The sequence below is a fragment of the Gymnogyps californianus genome, chromosome 2 (genome assembly GCF_018139145.2).
Source record: "Gymnogyps californianus isolate 813 chromosome 2, ASM1813914v2, whole genome shotgun sequence".
NCBI lineage: Eukaryota > Metazoa > Chordata > Aves > Accipitriformes > Cathartidae > Gymnogyps > Gymnogyps californianus.
The window spans coordinates 147,566,804-147,586,031 of NC_059472.1; the positions used below are offsets into that span (position 1 = coordinate 147,566,804).

The 19,228-nt window shown below is 36.2% G+C and overlaps 1 protein-coding gene across 1 annotated transcript in view; it reads right to left on the reverse strand.

Annotated features, from left to right (window-relative positions):
* Window positions 1-19,228, reverse strand: part of DNAJC1 (DnaJ heat shock protein family (Hsp40) member C1) — a 114,417-nt gene that overhangs the window by 4,740 nt on the left and 90,449 nt on the right. The window contains exon 9 of the mRNA XM_050891266.1: window positions 10,819-10,938. Within this exon, the coding sequence (XP_050747223.1) occupies window positions 10,819-10,938 (120 nt within the window). The remainder of the gene's footprint in view (window positions 1-10,818; window positions 10,939-19,228) is intronic.

Sequence of the window (19,228 nt, forward strand, 5' to 3'; positions counted from 1 at the left end):
GTATCGAGTTGCTACCTCAATGCCAATGTTCGGTTTTCTCTGTGTTGAACCTCTGACGTTTTCGGAGGTCGGCAATTATCATTTTATCTTTCAAACTGAGACTACACATGCAACATAAACTTTGCATTGGAAGTGGTGCAAATCAATATGCTGGATTCAAGTTTCCTTTACAAGACAGACGTTCCCAAATTAGGTTAGCGTAGGTTTCCCATGATAGATATAAATTTTGCTGCATATTACATCTAATTGAATTAGAATCTAAACCAGCCCTCCCCACTAGAACAGTGAAGGATTTTGGTTTATTCCTAGATCCTAATGGCATTTCACATTTCCCTCTACATACAAAAAGTTCAGAAGTAACAGTCTTGCCATAGGTTATCTTATTTTGGATAACTTCAGCCGTAATAACTTGGTGAACGCAGATGTAGCATTTCTAGTAAATTACTCCATTTATCACATCTAATATTTCCAAGACTTTCTCTTTTGAAGGCATTATGATATCTGTCCATATTTTGATGGACTTTCAATTTGAACATTCACCAGGTAAGCTGGAAATAACAACTGTGTGTATGGTTTAGATATTGAAAATTTACAATTTCAAACACTGAACAAGCACCTTCAGTTGACATAAGTTTGACAACTCATCAAGCTTCTTACAGCTTTACTATCATCATTCACAGGTTACATGAGAAGATTATTTGTCTATTATTCTCTTTGGGTTTTTTTTTGGTCAGCTTTCTTCTTCATACGGATGATTTTGCAAGTCCTTTTCCAGGTGCTATGTACAGTTCATGTTTACTCCAGCTCTTTTCACTTAAGAGTTCAGGTATCACTTATTTAGACTTAAGATTTATTTGTTCATCAGCTTCAACTGTCATTGCTGTTAAAGATGCTGACAGAGGGCAAGAATCATAACATGTCAGTATTAAACTACTAAGGATTATTAGGAATCCAACCTATGGAACACATGAAATTGTATTTCAATTTGATCTGTTTGAGTTTAATCATTGCTCTTGCCACTCAAATTTGCAGACTCTTCTGTTGCCAGTTCCTCCATACTTTCTGACATCCTTAATATCAATTTAAATTTCCACTCCAGTGGTCAGTAGTGTTATCTACTAGCTAGTTCTTAACAGTGATTAAAAAAAAAAAAAAAAAAAAAAAAAAAATCACTAAGTTATGCAATGTAAGTTACTCCACCGCTTTCTCTACTCAATTTCTTATAACTTGCTTATATTATTACTTTTTCATTAGGTAACAGACAACATACCTGGAAATACTGTTACTCAAAGTATGAAGCAGTTGTGGAATTACTCTTCTAGTTATTATTGCTGATTGTTCCTGCATAATGCTTTAAAATTACAGTTTTCACGTATGTTCAATTATGAGTTTTATCATGACTGTGAAAAGTTGTGCTAAAAGCCTGCTGTTATTGACAACAGCTTTCACCAGAGTATTAGCCAGCCCTTAAGAAATCCTGGGTCTGGGGACACCTTGAAAATTAAGGATCAAGACTGTGAAATTGACTTAAAACAGAAGAGGGCAGATCTCATATTCCTGCAAGTATTTGTACTGCTGCACACTGCATTATTTTATAGGAATCAACTTTAAACGTTGCCGTTTCTATGCCCAAATAACCTAGGCATCCCTGTAGTCCACCAGGGACAGCAGAAGTCACAAACAAAGTCAGGTAATCACAGGCACAGTGAAACAGATTTTCTTAAACAGAGAAAGATGACAAAAAAAGTTGGATGCAAGGAATCAAATTGCTCTAGTAGAAATCAAACCATCTTACTATGGGACCCACAGAAAGAAGCCACAGGAACAGTTTGCTTCTGAGAACTCCCTTCTGCATTCAGTTTCAATAGCTCTTCAGCTACAAAAAGATTTTATTGAAAGTAAGTGGGATTAGTGGGATGATTTTATGCCGTGAAAGCCAGACAGAGCTGGTTTCCTCCTGTACTGCTGACAATTAGTCCAGATCACAAGACTAGTTGCTACTCAACAAGACACCTAGCAGTAAAAACATTCCTCATCGTGACCATCCAGATGTTAAGTCTCTTGTTACGCTGGACACCTGCCACCTCTTTCAGATGGGACAACTGATGCTTCAGAGATATAAAGGGAAAAAAAAAATTATTCAGAGTCAGCTTAAAAGACTCTCAGTAGCAGAGGCAAAAGCAAATTTTGCTATCACATGAATGAGACGCTACTTTTCATCCTGCAGGAAGGCAGGCGTAAAAAAGCACAGAATTGTGACAGACCTAGAGGGAAAACCCTGTAAAGTCAGGTACAGCGATCCTACTGATGCCAAACAGAGAGAAACAGCCCTTTTGCAGAAGATGAAGAGCAATTCCCCATTCCCACAGCAGCAGCCACCAGCTCATCGCTTCAGCTGACCCCTCCAGCACCATGAGCAGCCCAGCTTCACAGGGTACACACCAGCGGGGCTTTGAAGCCTTCGCCATTTTGCCGTCTCCTGGCAATCTTCTGTGGGAAACAATCTATCTTCTTTCTCTGAATAAGTTACTATTTTGATTAGGATTGCACCAGATAAATATAGAAGTACAAATCTCTTGGGTTCTGACAACATGCTGAGAAAATAATGTGGGGTTTGTAGAGGAAGAAATAACCCATGTCGCTTGGCTTCCCAAATGTATATAACCTTCTTGCAAGGAAGGATGACACGTTGTGCTACTGAAAACTGGAGGTTCTGATAAGATTGTTTAGTACTCTTAGCATCCTCCTGAGCAGAAGTTCTCTAAATATTTACTAAAGCTGCCACAGTTTCTCAGCATCAACTATCAGAAATTTGCTGTCCCAGTACCACTGTTCTGTTCACCCAGCTGTTATCTTCCTGCATGCTCTCCGTCTAGTTATGTCGTGCAAAAATGCCAAGATCTGTGGAATTATGGAAAAAAATAATGTGGAGACAGCCTGTGAATAGTTGAGGCTAATATGCAGCAATGAGGAATTTCTTGAATCTTTGAGGCTAATTTGAGTTATAATCACATTTTTCTCATAAAGGAAAGCCAGACACAGAAGGATTTTAATGCCTTCCTGGCTTTGTCAAAGTAGTAGGTTTTTGCAGATCTAGCCTTCTGGAACAGCGCAGAATAAATTGCCAAATTTTAAGTTCTCCCCTTATAACCAAAATACTACCTGCTGCACTGAGTTGTTCTTCCAATCTAGATCTAAATACCTTTTTCATAGCAACCACAATTGTATCAAGAACTGTTTGACCCAAGTCAGACAACAATAATGACCCATTCCTTTATTTTCATGTGAAAGACTCAAAATTCGTTGCTTTATAAACTGCCTGCCCTTACATACACTAAAAGGGCTGCTAAAATTGTCTTCCAGTTTTAACAGATTGGTGAAACTTCAAATACTGAAGCATCAAGCCACATTATTCTCCATTTTTGCAAGTATCCTAATTTGCAACTTACTAGATCTCTTGAAATTAAGTATTTCAAATCAGAAGACGCACCTTTGTTTTGGCACTGCTTATAACAGTTTGCTTAGTAGATTGTTACTGACTTTCCCCAAAGTATGTAGCGTAACTAGTCTTTATCCACTGTGTAAATTACATGTTGAATTTAATGCTAACATAGCAAATTAGTATTTTAAGGACATCGTGCTTTTATTCTTGAAAGAACCAAGAAACATGTTAAGAATTTAACTAAATTTGCTTAGACCAACCAGTTGCAGCCGGCAACAGTAGTTTTCCTATGGTTATGGACTTTGAAGCCGTGTGTGATTCTGAACTTTGCCACAGCAGATAGAGAAGAGGTAGCTACCTCTACAGAAATCCCCAAAACAACTGTGAGTTTAATTATAAGGTAGTTTAAGATGTGGCCTGCAAAAAAGGCAAACTTGGCCTAAATCACCAGATGTAGAACACTAGCCTCTCTCCAGTTTAAGTGCCCAAATAGTTAATTTAAAGCAGCAGCAGAATTGCTCCTTTTTTTCAGGACACAGAAAGAGGAAGAACTCGGCAACTAGAATTGTCGTGATGTTGGAGACTTCATACGATGCTTTTTTTTTTTTTTTTTGGTCAGTTAAAATCCGTGTTTGAGAGTCTTTAGCTCAATACTATGGGCACTTGTGTAAGAGAGGAGTTTGGCTCAAAGGCCCATTGGGACAACTGCTTGGACATCTTATTTTGTGACTGTTGATGCAAAATGCATTACCTTTCCTGAGAGTCAGAAGATTTGAATTCTGCAATGGAATTCAAACCCAGCTCACCCGGATGTACGTGGGACATTACATTAATTCAAGCCACTCTAAAAAGTTGCAGCATCATTTCCACCCCACAAGCCATCTATCTGAATTAAAAGTTGGTGTCCCACTGTCTTCTGTAAAAAACTTTCTCCTTTAAGTGAGAAGAATGCTCTGGTCATGCTTTATGAGAAGGAAATCAATCCGTTTTGCATTTGGGTATAAGATGCATTGTGCTGCCCAGTTCTGCAAAAACCGTGGGGGCAACTGTAGGACTGCACAGAAGAAAACTTTGTACAATGAGGGAACTGTAAATAGCAACCACCTTTTCCTCCCCTCCAAGTAACAACAGTGATATTCTGGTGTGTCTGTGGGATTAGACAGGTGTCTCAAAGATGTCACTCTCAGATTGAGGGATCTACATGACCTACATACAATCTAAATCCCATCTTAGATATTCATAACCTCTTTTGGACCTCAATCCAGAGCTAGGTCTTTATACTTCAATAAGCAACTGGAAGAACTATTGATTACATAAATATATGCAAGCTGCTAAGGGTGAATGTTTCAGAGTATCCACAACTGGAGAGCACAGTAACTGAGTTAACACAGACACAGTATACAAAATGAAATGTAAAAGAGACTTAGGAAAACACTTAATCTCCAGAAGCAAAAAACCTAATAAATTCATGAACTTTTACATATTAATCATTTCTCATATAGATGTTTTCTTGCTGGCAAGGTAATGAGCTTGCATTTGTCAAAAATAAGAAATCTATTTTAGAACGGCATATGAAGTACAATAAGTATGAACTCACGCAGTCAGACTTAAAGGCTGAAACTGTTGCTTGGACATACAAGAGATACCACAAAATAAGCACCCCCCCAAACCTTATGCTTTCGGGTTTCATGATAATTCAGGCTAATTCAAATACAGCCACCTGTCTATTGTTTTGCTGTCTACCTTAGTGTTTTTCTATACAGGCAGCAAATCCCAATCAGTCTGTTTTTGCAACACAAATGCATGAAATTAGTGACTGCAGGAGCAAACAGAATCAGTTTAAATCCTGTAAGACAAGTGAATATTACTTCACAAGTAAGAAATCTGAGATCTCTTTGCCTTTAATTTAAAAAACCTGTACCTAATAATCACATTAAAGTCTGTTTGGCATGCCAGACAGCTTTTACTTCCTCTGTTATTTTTACAATTTGAATGTCCTTTGTAGTTACTGAAATTAATTTATGCCTTTCAGCAAATATTTTTTTTTAAACTTTTTATCTATAAAGGTAGGTATTGTCAAATACAATATACTTCTATAATTTCACATCTAAGTGCTTTTTCTCAATTTTTGAATTCAGCAAAAGCTGACAATCATTATTATAAATCTTCATAAGGCTTAGCATTTGTCAAATCAAACAATATAATTTTTGCAGAAATAGTAGCCTTGAAACTCCATTCCATTCATTATTTATACTATGTTATAGGGTGTTCACAGTGTTTAGGAAATTCAAACATAACTTTTTTATTTTGTTTTAAAAGGTCAATTATTTCCTTAAGTATTGGAGGACAGGAATGAGAACTAACCCTGGAGCAACAAATTCAGCAAGGAAAATGGGTCAAAGAACAGATGTTTAGAGGATGACAGAGAGCAGTGGTACAGGTAACCAGGTCAGCAGGCAGGAATCCTGATTAGAGTTAACTGAACTCCATTTCCCTTTCATAATCAAAATACTTGAAAATCTAATTTATAATACCAGCCAATTGCAATAAAAATGACTTAAAAAGCTGTAGAAGCTTTCAGTTGTGAAAGCAGTAAGATTTCATTATACTAAGCCAGTTGAAAATCATCTTTATGGGAGAAGATTGCTAAATTCCCAATATGCACATATTAAAATGACAATTAGCAACTTAAATAATTAAACATACTGATAAAATGAGCACAACTTAACCTCATCTATTTTGGGTTGATTATTCATTGGCTGTTAAAAGATGTCTTCCTGAAGAGAGACAAGATAAACATATCCTATATTTAACATGACAAAAGTTAAAGTAGTAAGTCTTCTTACAGTATGTCTGCACCACGGTTGCAAGCTTAACCTCACTCTGAGCTGAAAAGCATAGGAATATGTTGCAAAGATATTTATGCTGGTATCACATGAGGCAGCATAAATGGAAACAGTAGAGCTGAATGAGCTCAGGGGCACTACAGCACGGACATAGGTGTTTATTGTTGGATTTTGGCTGGCATTTTCCCAGTGGTGTGCATCACATTGTGTGGATGTACCTGTTTGGACAGGGAATCTGGTACACATACCCATATAATGGGCCTTACAGTAATCCTTATTTGTGCAGTATTTTGGGAAATAACAATTAACAAACTTAAATGTCTACAAACCCCCAATTTGAATAGTAGTAGAAAAGAAAAAAAATCTGAAAGAACACTTTGTTAGGAATTACTGAATTTAAGAACAGTCAAGCTAAGGTATACGCAGTGATTACTAACTAACTACGGTGACTATCTGGCTTTAATTTTACGTTTTTTAAAATGAGTTCACACATGCTTCCAATTGTAGGGAAGGTTTTGTTTCCTCCTCCTTTCCTCCTAGACAGCTTGCACTTGCTAGTCTAATCATAGACCATATGAAGAGAAGGACCTAACCTCAGGCAGAATCACTACATTGCTGTTGTTTCTTGCAGATGTTTGTGTAACCTGTTCTTAGAGGCCTGCAAGTATGGAGACTCCACAGCAGCTTATTCCACTCCTTTATCATCTCCATTGTAATTCTTTGCCCCTCAATGTCTAACTCTGCAGTCTGTGATAAAATCTGAGGTAATTACTTCTTGCCCTATAAAACTAATACAGTGTACAAGCCCCTTCCTCTTTACAGTTTTCTTTTTACGTAGTTGAATACTTACATCCTCAGTTCGTATTTTCTTTCAGTTCAACAACATGAATTCCTTCACAATCTTTCCTTGTAGGTCACACTTTAGAGACCTATTATTCTCTTTATTCTCATCTGGACTCTTTATATTGAATCACGTGTTTAAGCGCAATACTGAAAACTAGACATAAACTAAGGATGTAGATGCAGCTTTACCATCCTCCTGTTTGTATATTCTCAGTACGATGCCTGCCTTTTTCACAACAACTCGCTATTTGTTGACTTGTATCTAGCTCATTATCTCTGCTAATCCCCACTTTCCTCCTGCTTTTAAGAGCCACCCCTAACCAGTTGTTTGGCATCTTTTATTTGTGAACCTGATCACCATCTTGCTGTGTGTCCTTGCATATACTGTCTGTTTAACTTCACCCTATTTTTTGCATCTCATTTTTCCCATTTGTCCTGACCTTTCTGAATTCTTCTCATCTTCCAATATACTTTCAGTTCCCCTTAGTTTTGTGAGATTCACATGTGCTCACCAGATTCTGGGCTATCAAAGTCACGTTCTAGTAAAATCAAGGAAGAATTTTCCAAGCTGAACAAATCTCTCTGGAAATGACTCAGACACACAAACTTTTTGGGCCTTCTCTGTATGTGAAAAAGCAGTATTAAAGCTCCAAGCATTAGATACTTTCCTTCATACTGTTCCAAAACTCATTAACATAATGGCAGGAAGAAATTTCAGCAATACATAAAAAAACCTCCAAAACAAATAAACCCACAAAACTAAGTTAGAACACCACCATGAAGCTGAAGAGTTCACAAAAGCCAAGAACACTCTGCTCAAGTCACTTCATCCTGCTTAAAAATTGCCAGGAATTTACTTTTTAAAAATGGAAGGAGAAAAGACAATTTAAAATGGAATTTCTTTGGGGTGGTTAGAGGGAGTGAATTTCACTGATGCTCTTCAGGTATATATGAATGGTTTCAGCTTATTCTTTAAAAAGTATTGAAATATTTTTCTAACCTTTTTTTGCTGAGGAAGAAAGCTTTGAGACAGAAGCAACAATGGAGAGATCACTTTGGACTGGATTACTTTGAACTGTTTTTATTAACACCTATGTAGCTAATCTACTATTAAAAAGGGTTTGAATGCTTAAAATCACATGGAAACAAGCACACTGTACCTTGTCAATCCTTTCTACTATAGTTCTCTAACTGTGAAAGGAAAACCAAGCCTTACCGCTCTTGATACATTACAGGAGAAGAAACAAGCAGAAAGTGGTCTCAAGTTTTTAAAAGTATTTCCTGTGTCACAGAAAATGTCAGAAAAACAAATTCAAATTTGCCCTTGAATGTTTTTCTTTTTTAAGATCTAGTGCATTTGCCAGATAATACACACTTCAAACTCTCTCTGGCTTGACTGATGTTAAATTAGCTGTAAGCAAGGGATTCCCAAGCTCTTCTACACAAGCTATTTCAAAATAGCACCTCATACACCAAAACTTATCTCCCTGCACCTCTCGCAGTGGAAACAGGGAACAGTTGTTTGGGCAGCAAACGCTGCCTGCACATGCAAACACCTCTTTTTCTGTGCACAAAGTTTAACAAAACCAGAAGTTTTTCCTGCAGCTTTAGCATAACATTTCTTATTCAACTATCATGATGCCCACGCAAAATAAGAATCCTTGCTGTAAAGTTAGATGCTATTCTGTGTCACCTTCAACAAATATAAAGGATAAGCTGTACATCTTGTTCAATAGCTGAATGGATATATCTGAAGTAGTTCCCAGTTTCAACATTTCTGATACTGATACAATAACAGTTTGAGATCCAGAGAAGTTTCCAGGAAGCTTTTGTTTAAGTGTTTCCTCTTAAAACCTAGTCGCTGCAACTCTGTGCAATGCGATGATAAAAGTAGCAGAAACTCTAATAAGTAGTCTGTGTCAGAAAAGCTGACCTAGCATTATCAGCAGTTGGAGATTTTTAGAGAAGTAAAAACTTGTGTGGAGAACACTTACATTAATCATATAGCTGGAGGTCACTGGAAGTAAAAAGGATTACACTCAGACCTTTCTCCACAGATAAAAATCCCTGAAAATTCCTTTTTTCATACAAGAAAATGACAGCTCTTAGAACATACACCTTTCTTTCATTTCTCTTTCCAATTCACTGAAAAGAAAAGTGTGTTGCTTGGAAGAAGCAAGCAAGTTTTGTTTTTTCTTTCCAGTACTGGATGTGTGCAAGTATGGTGGCCAAATATATTATGCAAAGGATTCTTAATAAAGAATGTTTTTACATCTCTGTCAAGGAATAAAGCAGAAAATGGGTGCAAAAGGTAATCTTAAGATAGTGTTAGTTTTGTGATGGGTGTATGTGGAACCATTCCTCTTGTCCGTATTATTGGTATCAAGCAAATTAATCAGTTTTTCCAAAGCAATTTCAAAAGATCTTTCCCATGCACACTGCATACTACCAAGCCATGTGAAATATTTTTGCTGTTAATATCTGCTTAGTAAAATGTAGCATCTTTTTAATAAAGTCACTCCACTTCAGTAGTATCACTACTTCAAGGAGTATGATAACACTAAACAGAATAAACAAAAAAAGACTTAATTTCATTTGCATAGCAGGTTAGTAACTTCTTGCTTACATCCACTTATTTGCAAATAATATGTGTTGTTCTAAAATGATAAGAATGCAAATGGCTTGTTTTCTAGTATATGTGAGTAACAGAACTGTATAGATGCATTAAATCTTTAAAAATAACTTCTAAAAATATCTTCTTGTGATTATATCAACAGGGAAAAAAAACCACTTAAGTACGCAAATTGCCCAAAAGGCTATAATGGGTTGTGTTTCACTCTAGCCAGAGGCTTTGTTTCCTATTATTTAAGATAATTCCTGAAATATAATAAATAAAGAACATCTAATCTCAAAATGTACATCAACAGATTTAAACGTTATTCTCATTAACCTCTCCAGAGCCTATAAAATAGGGTCAGCTGAAAGGGCTTTCAAATGGTCCTCAGCAGACACTACATCATGTTCTAGTGATCTATTGCTTAAAAAGGAAAAGTCTTTTACAGCCTAGCCCCTAAGGGTTTTAAGATCATAACACTTAAAATCCGTAGGTACAAGCTTTCTTTGATATCTGGTACAATACTATAAAATATGAATTAACAAGGATATTAATCATTTTACACAATATCATTATTAAGCATGCTATAATCCAGAAAAAGGGACTGAAATAGTATCATATGCATAACTCGTTTTAAAGTTTGTAAAGATATTTCAGTTTAATTAATGGAAACCACCTGTCTAAACACCATTAGCTCATCTACATTTTTTAAGGACTGGCTTGAAACAGAAATGTAATCTTTAACCAAGTCACACAAACATTCGCTTGCAGTGAAAGGAGGTTGCTACAAAACCCGAAGCGCATTGTTTTTCTGTTATTGGGTTACAGTAGCTCCAGTCTGTAAGCACCAGAATCCCCCATCCAGCTGATCAGTTACAGCTGTTAATTGTGGAGGGAGAGACTGGCTGACATCTGCTTCTTGCATAGTTAGTTAATGGTTCACTTCCAGGTCCTAAAAGGATTGTAGCCTCTCTCAAAAGACAATGTCGGCCCCCATATACGTCTGCCTTCTACACTGCCTGTCTTGTTCTGGTTTGTCACTCTCTATACAATGCAAATCTGAGTGAACTCACATCTGCCACTGATCGACCCAATTCGTGAGCAATCTTTTCCCATCGACCTGGGGTCCCCCCTGGGAACTTAACCATACTTCTTGTCAGCTGGCTGAGGTCCTCCTCTGTCCATTCAGGTGCCTGTAAAACATTTGTAAAACATTCATTACACTGGCATATTGGACATATTTCTGTGAGGTAATACACTGAAAAAAACCTTCAAATGAATTAATCAAATTGTGTTAAAAAAAAATTAATAGTTTCAAGTATCTGGGTACCATCTCCCTGTGCTGTTGCCAAAAACACATAAAACCAACAGACCAACAGTAAGATATTAAAAATCCTTAACACTCAAAAAATGCATTTTGTATATTGTACACACTAACACATTTAATTTCTATCAACATTTATACAATGTGCATAACACTATAAAATGCAGTAAAGATAAAAAGCAACAATACTTTTATTAAAGATTAAATTACAGTTTAAGATGCAAAATTTTAGACATTTATTTAATTGCACATGTAAGATTTTTCAGCAAAGACAAAGAAAATATCCTCATTTTTACATTTTAAAAAAGCCTCTAAATAAAACAGAACAGTCATTTTAGCTTTTTGTCACTGAAATCATCCTATGTTTTAGCATTCTGCAATGATTCAGGAATGAAATCTGTTGATTCTAATATTCCATTAAGACTATTAAACAACACCTCTCCTCCCCACCAAAGCACGGTTATGCCACAAAACCAAACCGGATGCTTCTACCACCCAATAACCAAAAGATATAAAAATGTTTTGCTCTAACTACATAAGACAATCTGTTAAAAATAACTGTCTTCATAACAGCCAAATAAAAGTGAACAAAGCAAGGAACACAATTAGAGCAGTTTAAGGCATGAAATTGCGCTTGCCTCAGAAGGCAAGACGCAGTAACCATCTTTGACATTTGCAGCATCTTTGGCAACGACCGCAGAGCCGAATCTTTGTTACCATCAGCAGTTTGCCATTTTATTTATTTTTAAGGAATTCTTTATGACATACCTCTTCTAATCACCATTTCCGATAATGAACAGGCACGTATCAAGCGGTTTGCATTACAGAGCCATCAGCACAGAACAACAGTCAGAGGTGAGTGACCCCAGGGACCATCTCCACAACTACAGCAAAGCTTCTCCCTGACACTAATCCTGCCTGTCATTCTCCCACTGTGCTCTAACCACACTGACATCCGCCTGCCGCACTGCAAGCTTAACGGGGCCCTTCCTGACTTTTTACTGTCTCCCCCAATCAATGGTTCCAGCGTGCTCTTTTCACCATGTCCAAATGGCAGCTTCACTCATAATCAAAGTGCATTGCTCCTGTTAAAGGGCTTCCCGAAAGGCTCCACCATTTGCATTCATTTGCAAAGCAAACTACTTTTATTCACTTTGTTCTGCTATCAAGAGTGTTCCCTGAAGCAGATAAATTGGCATAAATACAACCTGCCACTTAAAAGACAGTAAATAATAGCCAATAGTAGCAAGGATTTCATCAATAGTCCTAGTTCGGACCCATGTAGTCCTTTATTCAATGCTGAAAGCCTCAGACATTCATATTTGGATAGTTTTTAATACAAGTATAAAATGAATTATCTATGATGATTCAAACGCAAGACGCTTAAATAATGTGTGTGTAAGTGAGAGATCTCGCACATACGTTACATGCATTATCATACAATTACACTCTGGCCTACAGAAGAAATGATAAATACATAGAAAATCTCCACATGGCACAATACCCTTATTACTTTTATTGTATTAAACAAGTTAATATACTCCATATATTTATTTATTATATTATAGTCCATATAAATATATTTTATATTAAAATATTTCTCAGAGATTTTTAGAAGGGAAGATTTAGGGTACTTAATGTTCTACTTACACAAATTTTCATCACTGTAATTTAAATAATGAATTCTTCTAAGATTTTTGGTTAAAAGCCTTTTTTTAAAAAATTAGTCAAATTTCATACCTCAAAATTAGCCTTAATATGCAGTTTACTGTAATTTTCTATTTAATTTGTATTAAAACTTTGTGGGTTTTTTTTTGTTGGGGGGGAGGGGGGTGTTGTTGTTTCAGGTTCGTTTGTTTTTTTTAAAGTAAATTCACAGCTATTCTCTCTTACCATATCCAAAGCATATCTAAGCAATTACACACAGAAATCAAGATGATCTTTTCAGTGATGTGCACAAGTTGGAAGCTTTCTGGTAAGTTTTATTTTCAGACTTTTTCGGTAAGCTTTGATTTTCCTATGTGCTCACAACTTTACTAACCATTTGTAAATGTTACAGAACTCACAAGGTTATCTTCCTAAATAACGGACAAAGCTACAATCATTCTGTAGATCTGTAGCTAATTACACAGCTAATTCACAGCACAAGAATTCATTAGCTACATTAAAATATCAACTTGTTAATCTTATTTCAAGCTGACAATAATTTTAGAATGTGACGATCTGAAACATTTATAAATTCAGAAAATCTTTGAAAAAGCTTTTAGAAAATCCACTCTCAACTGCTAAAGCTGTAAAAGAGCTTTTGTGAATTTGCAATTCCTCAGCAACAGTTAATTGTGTCTTTAGATGCAACAGCGCCTACTGTGATCCAACTACTACAAGCAGCTATGAGGGTGGTCATGGTGCGAATGTATTCTCCCTGTTCTAATCTGTAGCCAACTGTAACTGCGAGAGTCAAATGAATGCATAAACATACTGCTTTGTCACCTAGAACCATGTGTGTCCAATATTACTGAAACACTGGGCCAAAATTCATCTCTACAGTAAAGCAATGGAAGACACCACATGGTGAGGGGACAGCTGTTGTTACTACACAAGCATTCAGATTTTGCATCAAAAAAGCCCCATTCTGGGATTAACTCCCCATACTGAATACAAAATTAAGAGTACAGAGTTATGGTCTACAGTCTTTAAAATGAAAATAAGCTACAAGTGTAGATATAAAAAATTCATAGCATTCCCATAAATAATAATCCTTTAACATGGTTTAGCATACATAGCTGGCAATATTGAAGGATTAGTTCACCCAAACCACTATGCACCTTCTATAGAAAAGAAATATGAATGTGGTTTATTGTTCAGCATCACCCTTACATGTGCATCTGCACTTAGCAATTCCATACCACCTCTTTCAGCATGACAGAATTTTACACTATTATTTTTAAATGAGCAAATATTTTTCAATTACATTAAAAGCAAATTTTTAGACAATAAATCATTTCTTTTTAAGAAAACAGTCTGACTTGTTTAGACCTGTTAACATTAAGAAGTAAAAAACTATATACCCTTTTATCGATAAAATTGGGAAGTGGCTAGTATTTGACAGTTTATAAAGAAACTTTTGAAGTTGTTTATATTGACTTGACCATATGAGATAATTGGATTTTTTTAGATTAAATTTTAGCTTTAGACTGTTTCTTCCTGTCATCAATGTACTGTAGATTCAATTAAAGTCACTGTCGTATGGAAGTTTGGCTAATGTTTTCAATCTGGCTAGGACTTTGTGCTGTGCTTCATCTAATTTTGGTGATTCGCTGATTTGAGCATGTTAGTCCATGATCTTGCAAATAAACCATGAGGCAGCATCTATTTAAAAATACCTGTGCAAACATTTGTAGAACAAGAGTCCTAGTAAAATCCCAGACAGTTTTGCAAATCAGGAAACATTTAAGCTACAAGAAGGTGGTGTTTCTATCCAGTAACTGTAAGAACAGAATGTAAAAGTTTTCATAATTTAATTTCTTGCCCATAATGTCTTATTTTTCTTACAATATTCTTCTATATTCTTACAATTTCTTGCTTTACCTATAAGAAGTCTGAAGTCAGTCTTGTTCAATCAAGTCTAATACACATCTGGCATTGTGATCCAGCTGTTGCTGAACACTAAGGATCTGCTACAGTTCTAATCTCTTGTGAAGCTCTAAAGATCTGCTAAAGGGTATTAATGATCTGAACTCATATTCAAACCCACGGGTTCATATAGCCCTTTGGTCCTTCAAAGCTCTTACTCAAATCCAACTTCCACTAGTACCGTTTAAGTGAGCCAACAAAAACAAAGACAGCTATACTGTTTCAGAGCAATGGTCAAGGTAGACCAGTAAGCTCATCATTCGTGCTCAGGGAGTGCAGCTGCAGAAAACTTTACTACATACTTTGTGATAACAAGAAAGATTATGTTTATTATTCATCCTTTCCAGTCCCACTCTGCTCTGAAAAAACAGGGACCATACGCAGATACCAAGAGTAAGAGGAAGGCAGGCAAGCATATAGGTTACCTATACTTCCCCTAACATTTTCCCAGACTCCAATTATTTTCAGCTCAAGGAATTTCTCTAGGCTGATATATTTTATCTATTTAGTAACTCTCAATGAATCTGTCTTTCAAAGTTTTTTTCCAGTCTCCCCTGAAACTATGTAAACTTTCTGGATTTGCAACATCATCTTCATGAGGAGCTGTACACATCTGCTACCCATTATACAAGGAACCACCTTATTTTGTCTGTTTTGAACCTGGCTCCTGCTAGCTTTGATGACACCTAGCTCTTGGCTTTGAGTGAAGAACCAGCAAATAGTCTATGTCTACTGACTTCCATGTCACTTACAACTTTGTTCAAAATATCCCTCTATAGTATTCCCCCATAAGTTGTCTCTTCCTGGCTATAGAGTCCTCATCTACTCAGCTGGTTTCTCATGTAAAAGCCATTTTATGCATAATACTGCCCATCTAAACCACCTGCAATTCCATTATAACCAATCTCTTTGAAATGAGACACCAAACTGCATACAGCAGGATTAATCATAAGTTTATACAGTGGAACAAGGATTCTTCTGTTTTGGTCTCTATTCCTTTCTTAACAATTTCTAACATTTGCCTTGGTTTTTGGAATGATCCTGAGCTGACGTTGTCAATGAAGCTAGCACTGATAACTCCTAAGACCTCACTCCTCAAGGATCACGGCCAGCTCAGAGCTCATCATCTTGTGCATGAAGTTAGGACAGTCATCCACTATACCAACATTTGCATCACTTTATATTTACATACTGGGAAATTTTTCTGCCATTTTACTGCCCAATCAGTCAAACTGATAAGATCACTCTGCAGTTCTTCAGCGTCTGTTCTCATCTTCACTATTCCAAATAATACTATCATTGATAATCTCTCTTGCCTCAAGGCTCATCTTTTTACCATAGTATTATGTTCACTGTACTATATGAATACACTGAGCAGCACAATTCCTAGCAGAAACTCAGCCGAACTCCACTGCTAACCTTGCTCTACTGAAAGAGCTATTTATTTCTACCCTCCATTTCCCATCTTTTAACTAATTACTTATCTGGGGAAATATCCTTCCTCTTATCCCAGGACTGCTTTCTTTCCTTAAAAGCCTACAAGCCTTGTTAAACCCTTCTGGAAAATCAAGTGGACTTTATCAATCAGATCACCTTCTCCCTGCATATTTGTTAATCCTTCTATGAAGCCCAGAGGGTTTAAAGCAGGACTCCCCTTTATAGAAGCAATGTTCAGGACTCCATGCAGGTCATATTTACCTGGTGCTCACTAATTCTATTCTTTATTTCAATTTTTGATAGTTTTCCCTAGAGAGATGTCAGATATACAGGCCTGTAAAGGTCCCTGAATTCCACTGACAACTTATATAAATAAATAGTATGACACATTTGCCATTTCAGTCCTCAGGCACCCAAGAAAATAAACAGTTAATTGAATTATTTAATCCTTAAATTTTCTTTGAACTCTTGGTTGCATATCCTCTGGTCCCAGTAACCTAAATAATTTAATCTTAAACAATATATTACACAGGTCTAAAAGAACATTAGAGATTAATTTTAGAATTTTTCAAAGCAACTACATGTAAATATGAAGATACAACTAATTATCTTCACTTATATCATAAGCTTGTCAAGATAATAACCTAACCATAATAATTTTTGTTTATACTATTCCTCACACAGGAATGCCTTCAGCATTAAAATATTAAACAATATACATAACGTAAGTAGACAACAGCTCTTAGAGAAGGGTGAGAACCTAAGAACAGAAGCATGAAGTTTCATCTGCCTCAGTATCAGGTCTTCTACCATGTGCAGCAGCAAATGTTTTAGGACAGAGAGATTCTTTCCCTCACAGCTGCCCCCAACCCAGATTAGGGATTTCCTAAGCATGAAGTTGAATCCATTTCTGTTACAAAGCCAATGATGAAGTTGTCCACTCTCCTCATCCCGTTTTTGCTCTTAATCAACATTATAAGCTGGCTTTCTACACACATTCAGTTTCTCACTTCTCACCATACCCTGCTGCCTTTTCATTTCTCTGTCCGATATACTTCTGCCCTGCTCTACAGCTCTATACATAATATAGGAGGGAAAAAGCAAAAAAAAAAACCAAAAACCAACAACCCACTACCAGTAAGCAGTGTGGTTTCTTTAATTTCTAAACACACAGCTGAAGACAACTTTTCTGCAATAGGAGAGTCTGTAGAAAAAGGCAGGACTCCTCAGGAGAGATTTTTCTAGACCTTGCCTGTTTCAGAATGGGGATTTCACAGACATTTCAATTACTGCTGCCCTGAATAATTCTGCATCACTCCTTGCAATTCACCACACTATAGACCACTTCCAGTACTGAATAGATCCTTGCAGATATACATGAAACTTCTCTAGTGACATTTTGCAATAACAAAAATGTATCTGTTTCCTGTTAACTAAACATTACTCTAAAGATCTTCTCTTTCATCTTATCATTACTTTGTCTCTGTAAGAAGTCTTGCTGACAGAACCTGTCAAAAGCTTTATAAAAATCCAAGTACACTGTAAAGCTCTAACAATAAGGCATAACTTTTCTTTAAATTCACATTGACTTTTTACCATTATTTTAAAATTGGCACATCTAATAGTATCATTCATTTCATAATTTCAAGAAATTACCCAGTATGGAATTCATGCTAACCAGTCTGTACTTCCCAGAATCCTCAATGAAGCTCAAAAATTGGTATCCTATTTCCGTCTCTCATTTCAAGGCTCATTTAAGTAATTGCTAAAATATTAACAGCAGTATTAAATGGATTTAATATTAGAGTTCTTTTTAGGTCAACTAATGGTGAAGACCATTGTTCGAAGCAATTTTTTATTTATCAACGAATGCTTCAATCTAAAACACTCCTGCCCCACTTGCCTTCAATACATGATGTCAAAAACTCCCTAAACTCCTTTGTAGTAAACATGGGTGAAAAGGACTTTTAGCCCTAGCATCTTCTTGAAACTGCTTTATTTTTTGATCATCCACTACTTCAACAAAATCCTTGGCAGTGTTCCTTCATCTATTTTCTTTGGAAAAAAGTAATAATTTTTTGTTCTTGGGCTTACCTTATTTTGGATTTGCATTTGACTTGCAAATCTTATGCTCTTTTGCATAAGCCTTTCCCTTTCTGAAGCTTTTTCCCCCCAAGTAAGCAGCTATCTTCACTTTTTAGTCTGAGACATAAGTAGCTTAATTCCAGTAAAATGGGTATATTTGAGATGGCTACCATATTGATTATTCACAATTTTGACAATTTTTTTAAAAACTTCAAGCAGTCTGTTAACCCATCCTAACTGCATGTTAATAGACAATTTTTAAACATTAAAAAAAATTAAAAAAATCTAAGTTTACTTTGAGAGTTTAAGCGTATTAGAAACCAAAATGCAAGTATGTTCGTAACTGTATAATGTCAATGTAACAGCTCCCCCATGTTTTTAGGAAAGCAAACACAGTTGCCATCTATTCAGAAACACCAACTAAAATATTTATTTACAAGTACATTTCACAGCTAATGTAGGTCAAAAAGGAATTATTATTCAGCTTTCTCATTCCTAAGCTGTGCATCTATATGTGTACCTACATATATATATATTGCTTACTTAACCTCAGCAGGAAGCCTGAGTGAATAATAGATTCTCCCACCACGACTTTCAGCAGTATTACATGGTGCTGCCAGGCCATTCCTAGACTTATAATAAGCCATACCGTAACACTGAAAAATGTGTGTTCTAGCAGACAGACAAAAAGCAGGGGAGGAGAACGAGAAGTAAATATAAATCAAGTTAAGAACCAGCTACTTGAAGTAGTAAGACAATTTTTTAAAGTTATGACTATATTCAGAAAGTTGCAGATACTCGGAAAAACAGTAGTCATCGGTCATCTGACAGAAAAGGTGGCAAAAAGTGACTTAAAAATGAAGCACTGGATGAGCTATATACTCTCAAGATGATTACTATTATACTAGATTCATTCTAATGTCTCTGCCTTTCACTTCTAGCCGTTGGCCCTTCTGTGTCTTCCTCCCAGACTGAGTGGCCCTTTAATAACAAGTATTTTCTCC